Raw genomic sequence first — 15,921 nt, forward strand, 5'->3', positions numbered from 1 at the left:
ATCTCATTCAAGGTGGTTGTGAGCCACCATGTGGTTGCTGGGAATTGAACTCAGGACCTCTGGAAGAACAGTCAGTGCTCTTAACCTCTGAGCCATCTCTCCAGCCCCAGTTGCCTGCTTTTCTTCACTCTGAAAACTGTGTTTGTTGTGTTCCAGGCATCCAGCTGGATTCTGTCAAATACCTACTGTCATCCCACTTGCGAATGTCAGAACAGAGGTCTAGAATGGCTGCTGGGTGAGCCAAGATTCTGTTTGGCTGGCTGACTTGGATTTGCACTGTTGGCCTCCTAAGACCAGATCCCTGGTTCACCTAACTCAGTTGTCTTTCTTTGCAAGATTAACTGTTGAACCAAAGCCAAACAAAGCAGGATCTTTCTGAATGGTTTCCTAGTCCTTTGGAAGACTTTGGGCAAGGTGTACAGAGCTCCTCAGAGCCTGGGTCTCACCATGCATTGGATCTTCACCCAAAGATCTTTTTTAAAATTATAATTAAAAATTAAAATGTATTTATGCGTATGGGTATTTTGTCTGGCACATGTGTCTGTGTATTACATGCATGCCTGGTGCCTATGGAGGCCAGAAGACAGCATCAGATCCTCTGGGACTGGTTTCAAGCCCTCATGTGGGGGTTGGGAATTGAAGAGGAGCCAATGCTCTTAACCAAGAAGCCATCACCCCAGTTCCCACATGAACATTTTAGTACAGTGACTATTGGATGCCCAAAGCCGTTCTTTCATTTGGTGAACTTTTATTTCACAGTCTTCAGTGAATGATACAGGAATTATTTTTAAAAAGATGTTTTTAATTCTCTTAGAATTTTATATCATGTATTTTGGTTATCTTCACTTTCCACTTCTCCCCCAGCTCCTCCCAGACTCAACCTCCACCCTCCTACACCCTCTGAACTCTGTGTCCTCTATTATTATTATTATTATTACTATTATTATTATTATCCACTATACTCAATTTGTGCTGACCACATACTTGTGGGTGTGGGGCCATCTGGAGCATGGGTGTCCTAGAAAACACTTTTACAACATTGGGGGAGTTTAGATGATATATTCAGATTCAATATTAATAGTCATCAGACTCAAAAGATGACAAATGAACGGCCAAGGAACATTCCCTGGGTTCCGCCTGCTCTTACCCTGCCACCCCCGGGCCAGTGGCTGTCACTGGTGTGCTTCTTCAGCATTGTCTGTGTTGATACTTATGTGCCTCCTTTCCTATGAAGGCGAACCATAGCGTTTCTCACTTTCAGACACGGCTGGAGGGTGTGGAGATATGACTAATGATGATGATTTCGGAGGGAGGTGATGTTCCAGAACTCAAGCACACTACAACCACTAAGTGGTACACTCACAGAGAATGGGTTTTATGGTATGTGGGTTACATCTCGATGAAATTGTTGTAAAACAAACAAAAATCAGCCGGCCGTTGGTGGTCCACGCCTTTAGTCCCAGCACTCGGGAGGCAGAGGCAGGCGGATCTCTGTGAGTTCGAAGCCAGTCTGGTCTCCAGAGCGAGTTCCAGGACAGGCTCCAAAACAATACAGAGAAACCCTGTCTCAACAAAAAAACAAACAACAACAACAACAACAACAACAACAAAACCAAAATCTACCCTGCATGACACACAAAACTGTTAAGTGAATTAAAAAATACATAGATTCATTCCTATTTTATGAATTTGAAATGGAATCCCAGAATTTGCTTCGTCTGAGTACTGTGTTTGTTTGTGTGCCCAAATGCCAATGCTCTCAGGTGTGCGTGTGCGGTTTCACAGGTGTGTGTGAGCACTTGTTATGAGCATAAGGCAACCTGTGGCTCTTCAGTCATCACCCACCTTGATTATTTGCGCCAGGGTCTTTCATCACCCTGATGCTTGTGGCGTAGACAGGATGGCTGGTCAGAGTGGCCCAAGCACCCACCTGCCCTGCCCCCCCCCCCCCCCCCCCGGTGGGATCTGGAGATCCAAGTCAGATTGCTAAGCTCTCGTGGCAAGGGCTTTACCAACCAGCTCTGGCCCCATCTCATGCCAGCTCCGTCTCATGCCTGTACTTTAGAAGCAGTGAGTAGATGTGGACAAACCTTATCTGAGACACATACTAATGGCCATTCCTTTTTCAAACTTGTGATTTTTTTTATAATGGTGCATTAGACATCTTCATATGCAGGCCATTTTGCAGAATCATAGGTTTCATGAGATACACCTGCAGAAGGAGTTGTTGGGGCAACGTGACTGCATTTAATGTGTGACTGATGTGGCCAAAGTGCTATTATTATATTCCATGAGGCTGCCCCAACCCATCCCTCTGTTAGCCATTGACTTGCTGCCCTCATCCTTACTCCCCCCGTGAGGCACTCATCTCTCCATCTCTGCCGATCTGATCAGCAGATCCGAGTCTCTCCTGCTTGTAAGTTTGTCTTTTGTCTTCAGGGGCAAGGCTGTGAGGGTGGCTTCCTACCCTCTGTCTTCTCGGAAGCCCTATTAGTGAGTCTAGGCTCGAGGACAGCAGAGCAGCATGTGGATGGAAGGTCAGGGTTCGCCTTCCTGGAAACACCCAGTTTTCAGAATGAGGTGGGAATGAGTGTGAAACCACCGCGTCATCATTCGTCACAAAGGTCTGCTGGGCACTTCTTATTGGGTTACACTAAGAAACACACGTAAAGCAGCTCAGGGATGTCAGCTCTGTTGAAGGATTTGAGACAGCGGGTGTGTTGCTGCATACCTGGAATCCCAGCTCTTGGGAGGCTGAGGCAGGAGGATCAAGAATTCAAAGGCATGCATTGACTTCATAGAGAATTTGAGGCCAGCATGGGAATATGTGAAATCCTGCCTCAAAAACAAACAGAGACCCGATGAAACAAAAGAATGGGTACTGGTGTTTGTAACACGGGTAAATGAAAGACCCAGAGACTGACATGGGGCTTCAAGCTTCAAGCTGAATATCAGAAAAGCAAAGCAGCTGGACACTAGCTTCTTACCACTACCTCAGGCTGAATGGGCTGGTCCTGTCTCCACAAGCTCTCACCAACCTCAGACTGTAACCTCTCCTCACGGTGGCTGGAGAATAAATGTGAAAGACCTCGGCATCAAAGCGCCGGGCACTGAACCGAACCCTCTGCCCAAGAACCGGGGCCAGACCACTGGCTGCAAATGCAAGAGGTGATTTATTGAGTACACAGGCGCCTGCGGATGCTACTGCAACTCGGGTGCAGAGCATACCGGGCTTGCAGGGAGTACAATATTTATAGAGTTTAATGGTTACATAAGTAACAGGCATTTCATTGGCTCATTTTGGGGGCAGGGGTAGTTCCCACGGACTAAGTTTCCTGGTATTACTTCATGAAAGACCCCGGCATGCTTCAGCAATTATTATCCGGGTCCCATGACTACTATGGTGATCATAGACACAACTGGGGGCAGGGGTAGTTGCCAAGGACTAGGTGTCCTGGTATTGCCACATAAAAGACCCTGGCACGCTTCAGCAATTATTATCCGGGTCCCATGACTGCTCTGGTGACCACAGATCCTGTTTGACATCCTGCCAGCTGGGTGAGGCACCTGGTCTGGGTTTTTTCATTAGGCAACGGCCTGACCTTGTTTTTCTTTTCCTAGGGGGTCCTGGGTAGGGGTCTTTCACTATCTATCTTCAGTGTGGCTGGAGAATGAATGCCTCTCTAAGACCTTGCTTTTGTCTTACTTCCCTAATGTTGGGCTTAAAGATGTGAGTTATAATTCTTTTTAGACAAATTCACTCTTGTGTAGATCTGGGTGGCCTTGAACTCACAGAGATACATCTGTCTCTTAATCCTGAGTTCTAGGATTAAAGGTGTGTACCACCACCTCCTAGCTTCTGGATGCTGGGATTAAAGGTGTGTGCCTGGCTTCCATGGTCCGAGACTGATTTTTCTTTCTGAATCCTCGGGCAAGCTTTAATAAATCATAAACAACATCTCACCACAAATGTGTTCACAAGGGTCAGGTTTACATAACATGACTAGGGTGACTTTATGAGCAGTGGAGAAGAACCTGCAGCTTTATCTGTGATTTATTTTTTTTTTCAGGAACTGTCTACCTTGACCATGCAGGAGCCACCTTGTTCCCCCAGAGCCAGCTCACAAACTTCACTAAGGATCTCATGGAAAATGTCTATGGTAAGGAACACGACACACAAAGATTTTAGCCAACACACAGCCGATTAATTGATTAATTTCTGTTTATTCATGTTGGCTTCATGGAGTACATGGCAAATACATAGAGCAAAATCAGACCCAGGCCAGATAGAGGGTCTGTCCAGCACCCTGGGTCATTGTGCACCATACACATGAGTCTGAGGTAGAAAGTTCTGACTCAGAGACACACAGACCACTTCTGGAATGGGTCGGTGTCAGGAAGAAAATATATGTTTGAAAGTGCTGCGTTGGGTGGTGGCAAAACACTGTACAGTACACAGGGTATGGGTCCACAAGGAACATTCATTCACTCACTGTATACATTCCTTGAGCCGCTATGGTGTGTGGTTGTAGTGCTATAACATCAGAAGAAAACATAGCACCTTTCTTGGTGGAGACCTTCATCTAGACCTGGAAGACAAGATCTTAGCCAAACAATCTCCAACTAAATGTGCTTAGCAGCTGTTCAGAAGGTTGTGCATGCAGGCAGCTGGCATCATGGGCATCTGCATTTGTAGAAAGACAATAGTGTTGGCTGGCAGTGTGCATGTCAGCGGAGTCGGGAGAGGAACAGGTGTCGGATGATGAGCCAGAATTCACTGGGACAACAGGAGGAGACACCACGGAGGCGGTTGTAATGGCAAAAGCCAGGATCTAGGACCGCAGATGGGAGGAGAATGGCAGAAGTCTGAATGCATGGGGTGATGGGGCGGGATCATTCAGGATACTGCAGGTGATGCAGTGGTGGTCCTTACTCTAGGAAGGATGGATGCTCATCCAGGACATTCAGCAGCGTAGAGTGAGCTCGGGAGATAAATCAGAAGAGATGTGTAGTGCTAATCAGTTGATCAACACACCATTCGTTCACTGAGCACTTGGCAAGTTTCAGGTGATGCCTAAATGTGTGGCATGTATTGTCACCATGCATCTGTATGACATTCCAAGAACCACAGATTGTGTTACTAAGCTTATGTGCTATAGTTGTTTCTTCTAGGGAGGACATGGCCTCCATCTTGAATGAGTCACCTGTATGAGTCCCTCACAGGATGGGGCCCATTGATGGTCCCTTGTGGAAGGCTGATGGAGGGGCTCATAGGACTCAGTAGTATTCCCAAGATCCCCAAGGCCACCACCATCCCCACGGTTTATGCAAGAGAAAAATAATCGACTGTGTTGGGACTATGCTGTAGTTGGTAAACTGCCTATAGTTTCCCCAGGGGATGGTGTAGCTACCTTTGAGTGACCCACATTCTTGTGAGTAACCTCAGGAAACTCATTGGCTTACCAAGCTGGTCTTTTTTTTTTTTTTAACCTCACTGCTGCCTTTGATGTCCCGGTGTCTCCCCAGGAACAGTCTCCAGACATCTTGATTTACAGGCGAGCAAATGGAGCCCAGGAAGGGTGAGGAACTAACCTAATTCTACCCATTTGGACCATTCTGGAGCTGGGGGAATAGGGCCACCCCAAGATGCCCCTGTTCACGACAGGAGTTTGAGTCTTCACTCTGGGCAGTCAGGAGCTCTTTAAGTCTGAGGAACCCAAAGAGAAGGTGCCACTGAGAGATCTTATCTTGATTTGCATCTATGATTTGCAAAGAGACCTGAAATTCTCCTTCTGCAGCCTTGACAAAAGCCATTAACTATGGGAAAGCAGCTAGCTAGCCTGAGAGACGGCAGCTTCAAGATCCAAGGGATCCTAAAGACACAGGGCTAAAAACTGACCTTAGGAAAAAGGCAGCAAGAGTGTAGCTAAGTCTCATAGTGTGGCACCTGCAGTGGCCACAGCCAGTGTGACCCTTGCTGTAGGTTAGGGAAGACTATAAAGCAAGCAGGCCAAAGCTGCATCAATGTGCATGGCTTGCCCTTCCCTGGGAACGCGAGTGCCTGGCTCTGCAGGTCAGACCTTTCCAGAAATCAGTGTTCGCACCTCCTCCTAGGTGCCATTTTGTTTTTACAAATAAGCAGAATGGTTTTGAGTTATAATTTACACATTACAACATTCACCCAATTCAGTTGTGCAATTCAGTGCTTTAAAAAAATTAAATTGCTTTATTATTTTGAGAGTATTGGTGCTTTGTTTGGGTGTATGTCTGTGGACCACTCCTGTGCACTGCCCTCAGAGGCCACAAGAGGCCAGAAGAGAGTCAGGTCTTTCAGAACTGGAGTTACAGATGGTTGGGAGCTGCCTTTTGGATGCTAGGAATTGAACCTAGATCTTCTAGAAGAACCGCAAGTGTGCTTAACCACTAAGACACATCTCTAGGCCCTTCAGTAATTTTTAAGTGTCCGCAGTGAGTGATTCAACCATCTTTTGGGATGGAGTGTGAGTCGGTGAGTTTAATTAGGGTTGCTTATAGGAGAATGGTTGAGAGATTATTTATAGGACTATGGGCAACTTAACCAGCGGCTACTTCACTGAAGAAAATGTCTCTACTCCCCCTATTAACCATCAACTCTATATAGGTATTCAGGATGGCTAGGTCCTTATGAGCCCCTATCCTACTCCATGATGGAATGTTGAAGACCCAATCATGTGCAGGTCTTAATGCTGGTAATCACAGATGCTATGAGTTCAAGGGAGCAATGGCCGTGTTATACCTAGAAGACAGCATCCTAGAATGCTCTTTCTCTGGCTCCTACACCCCTTCTGTTCCCATTTCCATGATGATTCCTGAGCCTTGGAAGGGTCATATAGATATCCCATTTGTGGCTGAGTGTGGTGATATATTGTTTATGATTTATTAAAGTCACTGGAGATCAAACTAACAAAGCAGTCAGACTAGTTAGCCATGGAAGTCAGGCACACACCTTTACTCCCAGGACTCAGGAGACAAAGGCAGATGGATCCTTCTGAGTTCAAGGCCATCCAGGGCTACATGAGACTGAATCATTCTAAAAGAGTAACAGCTCACACCTTTAATTCCAGCACTAGAGAGGTATAAAATATAGGAGCAGGGTCTTCAGTCGTAAGTCTCAGGCTTGGATTCGCCAGCCATGCTGAAGAGAGGCAGCAGTCTAAGACTTGGTGAGAGCTCATGGAGACAGGATCAGCCCTTTCAGCCTGAGTAGTGGTGAGAGGAACCGGCTTGGCTGCTTTGCTTCTCTGACTTTCAACTTGACGTTTGAACCCCAGTATCAGTGTCTGGATCTTTTATTTTTCATGTTACAGCTGAGCACTCAACACTCACTTGTTCTCAGCACTTTGACGAGTTATATGTCTCTGCAGTAATTGCCACTCACGGGTGTGTGTGTGTGTGTGTGTGTGTGTGTGTGTGTGTGTGTGTGTAAGCATTCCTGACCAAAGCTGAGAGCATCACTAATCTATGGGTGTGAATATTGACATTCACAGGTAGCTTGACAGACGCATTGTATCTATTTATCAGAATAACAACAATAGTTCCCTTACTGGGGCCGATGACATCCCCAGCCACAGGTTTTTGATCATGTTTATAGTTCCAGATGTGAACTGCCTGCTATGGCCTCAATCGGAAAGCAGCTGGTTGACTTCATAGTAGTTATGCCTCTGCTGCAGTGGCTGGCGGAATTTTCTCACAGCAGCCTACAGAGTGCCTTCGTGCTATGAAAACCTTAGCATGTTTCTGATGCTCTTTGCTGTCTCAGCCGGCAGCTTTTTTCTTTTTTATTGCCGAATAGTTGCCCACTGTATGGAGATTGCTATACTTTGCCTGTCTGTTCACAGTCCCTGACCATTTCTGCTCCTTCCAGAATTTGGCTCTGTGACTAGAGCTGGTATGGACATTTGCATAGTCTGTCTGTGTGGAAGCATTTATTCCTTTTGAGTAGGCACCAAGAACGGAATAAGTTCTCGAGAAACAGAGGGGCAGGGACTTGAAGGAACACAGGGAGAGACCTCATTGTGACCCTGAAGCTTTGTCTCTGTAACCTTCCAGGTAACCCTCACAGCCAGAACATCAGCAGCAAGCTCACCCACGACACCGTGGAGCAGGTCCGCTACAGGTGAGCCCCGGGGAGGCCTGCCCGAGACGACTATGAGGAGGATGGGCTTCCTAGTGGAAGCCTGTATCCCACACAACGTGTGAGGGGGGCGCAGAACGAAGTCTGGTAAAAGCAACATATGATTGACAGCAGCCAGGAAGTCAGAGGACAGGGGGCAAGTGTGTATGGGTGACAACCACAGAGGGCAAGAGTGTATAAGTACAGTAGAGATGGAGAAACCCCAGGCGGTGACCCTGAGCGGATGCTGGGGACAGGAGTGGCTCGGGTCCCCAGCTGTATCTTCGGAAAGATTCCTTTTCTGGTTTAGCTTTCTGTAGATTGCTTTATTAGACACTTTTGCTTATTCATGACCCCACTGTCGTTGTGAGACAGTGTGTCCGGTAGCTTGCCTCTGGTTCTCTTTTGTAGCAGTCCTGGCCATGGACTCCTGATCACCCTGCCCTCGCTTTCCTACAGCCAGAAATGCAGGTGTGCGCCGCTGTGTGCTGCTGAGCACTACTCCGGTGTTTTCACTAGTTCTCGCATGAGAGAGCGCCCTCTAATGGTTCCCCATGCGAGAGAACCCTTTTCTGATAAATGATCTCCACATGGCGTATGCTACTTAAACCAAGAAAATACAGGCTATTTCAAATTTGAAAGTGGTATCAGCTTTAGATCAGGGTGCCCATAGTAAAAGCAATGGAAAACAGGCTGCTGACTTCAAGCTCATTGTGATAGGGACTGGAGAGATGGCTCAGAGGTTAGGAGTGCTCACTACTCTTGCAGAGGACCTGGGTTTTGTTCCCAGCACCTAGCTATCTATAATGAATGCTTGGGGGATCTGATGCTTCCTGTCCTCCATGGGCACCCGGACTCACCTGGTGCGCTTACGTACACTCAGGCACACAATAGGAAAATAGTAAATGAATAAATATATTTTAAACATTCATTGTGGTAGAGTAAGAGGAGGTACAAAGATGAAGGTGTTTTCAAATAATGGATTGTTACAGATTTGAAACACTTTTAGATTTATCTGTTTATTTGGTGCTTTGTCCACGTGTGTATATTATGTTCATGCCTCATGCACACAGGGGTCAAAAGAGGGTGTTAGGACCCTGAACTGTAGTTACAGATGGTTGTAAGCTACCAGGTGGGTGCTGGGAATCAAACCCGGGTCTTCTTTAGAAGCAAGAAATGCTTCAGAATGTGGAGTCGTCTTTCCAGTCCCCTTATAGATTTAAATAAATGTAATTCATTTATTAAGAAGGTCTGGTCCTGGACCCGAGGGCTCTCTGGAGCTTACTATGCATGCTGGAGACTCCTTCCTTCCTTCCTTCCTTCCTTCCTTCCTTCCTTCCTTCCTTCCTTCCTTCCTTCCTTCCTCATTCCCTTCCTCCCACCCTCCCTCCCTCCCTCCCCCCCCTCTCTCTCTGAGACATGGTCTCGTGTTTCTGAACTCACTAGGTTGCTGAGGATGTCCTTGTCCATCTCCCTGCTTCCATGGCCTGCATTCTGGGATTGCAGGATACAGTGCCACCTTGGGTTTATGAAACACTTGGGACTGAACCCAGGGCTCTTGAGTTTTAGGCAAGTTTCTCCCTCAGCCCTATGCTGTGGGTTTCTGCTGTCTAGGCAGAGATGGGACTCCAGAGGCAAGAAGTTGAAACTGGATCTTTTCAAGAACCCAAGGCTCTCATTAGCCAAATGGAAAGTGCAAGGCCAGCCTATATAACACATGACTTCCTCTACTCCGCCTTGACTGCACAGCTGTGACTTAGTGTCCCTGAAGGTAGACCTAAAACAACTTGGAAAGGTTCTGCGCGGAGCAGAGACCCAGCTGTGACAGTCTGCTTCTTTCCAGGGTCCTGGCTCACTTTCATACCACCCCAGAGGATTACAGCGTGATCTTCACAGCTGGGAGCACAGCTGCTCTCAGGCTGGTGGCAGAGGCGTTTCCATGGGTATCCCAGGCCCCAGAGAGCAGCGGGAGTCACTTCTGTTACCTCACTGACAACCATACCTCTGTGGTGGGGATGAGGAAGTTGGCTGCGGCCATGAATGTCACATCCACCCCAGTCAAGCCAGAGGACATGTGGTCGGCGGAGGAAAGGGGTGCTGGAGTCTGTGACCCTGACTGTCAGCTGCCACACCTCTTCTGTTACCCAGCTCAGAGTAACTTTTCAGGCACCAGATACCCACTGTGCTGGATAGAGGAGGTCAAATCTGGGCAGAGGAGCCCCGTGAATGTGCCTGGGAGGTGGTTTGTGCTGCTGGATGCAGCCTCTTACGTCAGCACCTCCCCCTTGGACCTGTCAGCTCACCAGCCTGACTTTGTCCCCATCTCCTTCTATAAGATCTTTGGGCTTCCCACAGGCCTGGGTGCTCTGCTCGTCAGTAAGCACGCGGCGCCTCTGCTGAGGAAAGGCTACTTCGGAGGAGGGACTGCAGCTTCCTACCTTGCAGGAGAGGACTTCTACATCCCGCGGACATCGGTGGCAGAAAGGTAACCTTGCCGTGGTATGTCCTGGGTGTGACCTATGAGATTGTGCAAGCGGAACCCAGGTCTGGAACCCAGGTCAAGGGAGTTTGGTGTCACCGTAGGACAGTCCGGGCCGGGGCTCAGATCTGGGAGGCGGAGATCAGCGGGCGTGTGCCGTGGGTGGCTCTGTGAACTCTGCACTGTGTGCAGCTTCGCCACCCGGGGGGAGGATGGCCATTTCAGCTGGGTAGAGGTGCGATCTACTGGTCTGGCTGCTTTGCTTCTCTGATCTTCAGCTTGAAGCTTGAACCCCAATATCTGTCTGTGGGTCTTTTATTTTTCGTGTTACGCAGATTGGTGTCCACATTGCTCGGCAGCCGAGGGTGACCTTGAACTTTCCATCCTCCTGACCCCACCCTGGTCCTGTAGGTTTTGATAAAGCCGTGTTGGAGCCATCCAGCTTTTCCGCCTCATGTCGCATCTGCTTCCCCTGCCGCTGATCTGCCGGAGTCCTGCCCCTCCCGGGACTGTGCAGACTCCCTTTCTCTGTAGAATGCCGTTTCCCTTGGAAACTCAGGTCGACACCTCTCCCTCTGACTTCTACTTAGCCTCCACTTAAGCCTTCACTGGAGAGGACTCAGTGTGGCCACACCTCTCTGTGTTTGCTCTTATCTGTCCTGTGACAGCTGCTTGTTTTCTCTGCCTGTGTTTGCTGAGCCTTGTTTGATGTTTTATAGACCACGATGCTGTGGGGAGAGGAACTTGCTTGTCAGTGCAGTGCTGTGTGCTTAGCTCCTGGAAGAGCGCCTGAGGCACAGTGAACCCTCAGAGATGAGTTTATGAAATGTGGATGAAGTTAGTGATTATGAGAAGTAAACATGGCGAACATTTTGCCAATAAAGACGTAAAGAAGGTTAACGCCTTTGATAGCAATGAGATTGCCTTATTTAACCCAGCCTGTGCTTCTGCACATTTTGGAATAGAGACTCCTTTGTCAAGAGCCTCACAGGGGGTTCCCCTGACTTGATGCCCTGTCCGTGGTGCCCTCTTGTGGCCAGAGTACAGTATTTCAAGAGTTTGCGGCTAATTTTGTCCAAATTTCCTCCTGAGATTGGCAAAGTGCATCTCATTCATGTTTCAAGGCAGTGACCGTGTCCTGTGTCTCACTGCAGCCCAAGTCTGAATACTTTGAAAGGCAGCCAGGTGGGTCTTGGCATGCAAAGACCCTCTCATGGTAGGGAAAGCCGGTTTTCTTTTCTTTCTCTTTTACTTTTTCTTTCTGTTTTTCTTTTTTTGTTTTTTTGAGACAGGGTTTCTCTGTGCAGCTCTGTCCTGGAACTCACTTTGTAGATCAGGCTGGCCTGGAACTCACAGAGATCCGCCTGTCTCTGCCTCCTGAGTGCTGGGATTAAAGGCGTGTGCTGCTGGTGACAGCCGGGTTATAAGGCCACAGAAGGGAGCTCTTCACAGACCATCGCTCAGCCTGTGCCTGACAGCCCTCACCCAGCACAGGATGCGTGTGGATTGTGTGGTACCTTGTTCCCTACAGGTTTGAAGACGGCACCATCTCGTTCCTTGATATAATCGCATTGAAACATGGGTTTGATGCATTGGAGCACCTCACAGGTCAGTGGACATATTTGCCCCAATGGACATAGCTTTGTTGCCTGCATCATTGAGGGACCCCAGGTACAGGTGTGGTGCTGGTGAAGGGGACAATGTCTGTGGAAAAGAGCAGCATTCGCTAAGTAGCTGGAGTCTCCATGCAGTGAGGTCAGATTCTCAATGTCTTCAGGGCACTCGGGAGGGCTTGGGAGGGTTGGTTTTCATTCTCCAGACACAGCCACATTTTAACAGAGGTCATTCCAGAGCCGAAGACTAATAGCTGTGCATGGTGGAGGCAGGGTCCTGGGTCCCTGAGATCTTGTTGGTTCTTGGCCACCTGAATTCTCTCTACAGTCCCACAGGTGAGCTGCTGACAAACCCATGTTGCTCAGCAAAGGAGAGGGTGCCAGACAAGCGCGTTAGTCGGGGTTCTCCAGAATAGCAGAACTTACAGGATGAATCCCTCTGTCTACATAGAAAGGCGGGTGTATTAGAATATCTTGCAGGCTGCAGCGGTCTTTTTCCATGGGTTCCAGGCATCAGATTCAGACCAGCAAGCCCGTGTGTGCTCAGCAAGTGCTGTTACCCATTGGGCCATCCTGATTCTCCTCACGTCTTACAGGGGTCACCACTGGTCATATCCAAAACATTTTCATCATTTCAAACTGAAGCACTACTCATTAAACAGTATCTCCTCATTTCCTTCTCTCCCATCCCTGGTGACCTCTAATCTATTTTCTGTCTGAATGAACTTGCCTGTTCCAGACATTGTTTTTAAAATATAAAAGGCATGATAATACAGTATCATCATTTACTCTGCTTAGCATGTTTTCATCCATTTGGCAGCAGGTAGCCTTAATCGCTGTGCATTATGTTAAAAAATTAACCACTAAGAACAAAAAAGTAATTTAACCATTAAGGGCAAAAATGATAAAAATATTACACATTTTTTTTGCCACTGACTAACAAAGGGTCTAAATAACTGAATGTTGCTTAAGTAACTATATGTAACTACAAATATATATGTATATGACTATGTCTACATGCATGTATGTCTACAATGCATATAATTATGTATTTAAAAATGTTGCAAGAATTCCTCAGGAAATATTCCATAAAACAACAAAGATAAACTTATCCAGTGCCAACTTTGGAGCTGAAGAGATGGCTCAGTGGTTAAGAGTACTGGCTTCTCTTCCAGAGGACCCAGGTTCAATTCCAAGCACCCAGCTTACAATTGTCTATAGTTTCAATTCTAGGAAATCACACTCCCTCTTTTGGCTTTTGCAGGTACTACACATGCGGTACACAGACAAAACAAAATAAAATACTAAAAATACGCCAACTTTGTCATAAGGGCAGCTAGAGTTAAGTCATTAGTTGGAGATCTGGGTTGACCAGTTGTAATAAGCATGTCTTAGACAGGAGTGAGCGACTTGTGTGTGAAATCCGTGTCTCTATGTTTTTGCCCCTAGGTGGCATGGAGAACATACAGCGGCACACCTTTGCTCTGGCACAGTACACCCACTCTGCCCTGTCTGCCCTCTGCTACCCCAATGGAGCCCCCGTGGTGCGGATTTACAGTGATTCCGAGTTCAGCGGTCCTGATGTCCAGGGCCCAATCATCAATTTCAATGTGCTGGATGATGGTGGGAGCATCATTGGCTACTCCCAGGTGGGACTTTGATTCATCAGGCTGACCTTGCACTCACAGTAATCCTCCTGTGTCTGCCTCCCCACTGCTGGAATTACAAGTGTTAGCCACTAACCCTGGCTCAAGTCATGAGGTCCAACTCTTCCTATATTTATCATACTGGCCCATTTATGCCAGAATTATTCTAACTTGGTAGCTTTTCTGACTCTTGAAATCCCCTTAGAAGTCCACAGAAGGAGCTGTGAGAAAGCCCAGGCTCTGTGGGAGAGCCCCACTCGAAGGCACTTGCTGTCTGTCTGTTTTTTACAGTCTCTTGTAGCCAAGGTTGGTGTAGAACTCACTGTACAGCCATGGATAACCTGGAACTCGATCTTCCTGCCTCCTCGTCCTGAGTGTGGGCATTAAATCAGCTCAGCGATTTTACAGCTCTCACAGATACACAGTTCTGCTCAGGCTGGGCTGTGTGTGTCTTTAGCCTCCTTCACTTAGGTAGAGAGAAAAGCAGTGTGGTCAGGACACCTTATGTAGCCCAGCAATACATCACATCACATCACAGCATCATGAGGTGAAGCCCAGGACCCCCTCCTCCTTACTTATTTAGTTTTTAAAAATAAGCATCAGCAGTATCTACCCAGCTTCGAAGAAGTCCTTATTTCTGCCTTCATCTATGCGTGTGATGACTCCTAAGAATTTGTGGGCTGGTTAAGAGCAGTTCCCGTGGAACACCCTCTGCAGGGAAACTGCGTTGCAGGTAGGAAGGTCTAGAGACGGAACAGACTCAGCAAACAGTTAAAGCTGGGAGATGCTGCTCATCCCCGCTGAACGACCTGGAACATGTGAATCTTCTTCATACTGCAAGCAAAATCTATTTCCTAGCTGTGCGCTCTGGAAGCTGAGGACTGGAGAATGAATGCTTGAGCCCAGTTTAGGACCCATCAGTGCACACCCCACAGCCTCCAGGGGGCAGCAGAGAATCATAGCACCTGGACTGAACCTGAAGTTGGAGAAATTAGAAAACGGACATAGATGCCGTATAACATCCATGTGATGCTCGTGACACAGGCTGTGAGCCCAGAACAGCACCTCACTGGGGCCTGCTCTGTGGTCAGACCCTGTGGTGGTCAGGTGAAGGAGCTGACAGTGACCCCAGCCCCATTCGCTGTTGTTCTGAGACTCACTGGGAACACACAGGCTCACGACTTCCACTTTGGACTGGACTTGGTGTTTTCTCAAGCACACTTCTGTCATCCAGTTGGATACCCCAACTTCTAGGACACTTTATAAGATGCTGACTAGACCCGCAGATTCTTCCGTCAGTTCCTTTTCTCGTCATGGAGATAAAATACCTGACTAAAACCGTCTCAGGGAGGGCGCTGTTCTCACGTGCAGAATAAGTGATATGGCCCATCGCCGAGACAGAGGAATGGTGGCCCACAAATTCCTCAGTGAGGCCCCACCTACCCAGTGGGCCCACAACTTCCCAGAACACCTCCGACAGCTGGGGACCAAGTCTTTAAGCACAGGAGCCCCTGGTGGCATTCATACACCTTTAACACAACAGCCATGAAATTTAGAGCCAGGTACAGACTCAGATCACCCAGCCTCTCTTTGTCAGGAAAGAGAGGTTCAAAGCCCTTCAGGATTCTGTTCCGGGGAATCGCAGCAAAACTAGACACTTCTGACACTGACCCCGTGTCCCCTTTATCCCCAGGTTGACAAAATGGCCAGCCTGTACAACATCCACCTGAGGACGGGCTGCTTCTGTAATCTGGGGGCCTGCCAGAGGCACCTGGGACTAAGTGACGAGATGGTTAAGAAACATTTTCAGGTTGGTACGAGAGCCTGGAGCCCACACAGACCGTGTGGTGACTGGTCACTGAGGCTGGTGGAGGCTGCTTCTCCAGGCTCACCTTGCCAGGCCCACCCCATGGATGGACCAAAGAGGAAAGGAGTGATGAAATAGAAAGTACTTGAAGTTATTAGCTCGGTGGAAGTTATAAGCTCTTTGAGGGTAATTTTAAAAACTACCCTGTGTGTGTGTGTGTGTGT

At 47.9% G+C, this 15,921-nt stretch overlaps 1 protein-coding gene across 3 annotated transcripts in view; it reads left to right on the forward strand.

Annotated features, from left to right (window-relative positions):
- Positions 1 to 15,921, forward strand: part of Mocos (molybdenum cofactor sulfurase) — a 48,807-nt gene that overhangs the window by 3,456 nt on the left and 29,430 nt on the right. For all 3 annotated transcript variants that reach the window (XM_040757954.1, XM_040757952.1, XM_040757953.1), the window contains exons 2-7: positions 4,071 to 4,160; positions 8,089 to 8,155; positions 9,996 to 10,637; positions 12,163 to 12,239; positions 13,694 to 13,893; positions 15,584 to 15,700. In XM_040757954.1, the coding sequence (XP_040613888.1) occupies positions 4,071 to 4,160; positions 8,089 to 8,155; positions 9,996 to 10,637; positions 12,163 to 12,239; positions 13,694 to 13,893; positions 15,584 to 15,700 (1,193 nt within the window). The remainder of the gene's footprint in view (positions 1 to 4,070; positions 4,161 to 8,088; positions 8,156 to 9,995; positions 10,638 to 12,162; positions 12,240 to 13,693; positions 13,894 to 15,583; positions 15,701 to 15,921) is intronic.

The sequence above is a fragment of the Mesocricetus auratus genome, unplaced genomic scaffold (assembly GCF_017639785.1).
Source record: "Mesocricetus auratus isolate SY011 unplaced genomic scaffold, BCM_Maur_2.0 Super-Scaffold_100015, whole genome shotgun sequence".
NCBI lineage: Eukaryota > Metazoa > Chordata > Mammalia > Rodentia > Cricetidae > Mesocricetus > Mesocricetus auratus.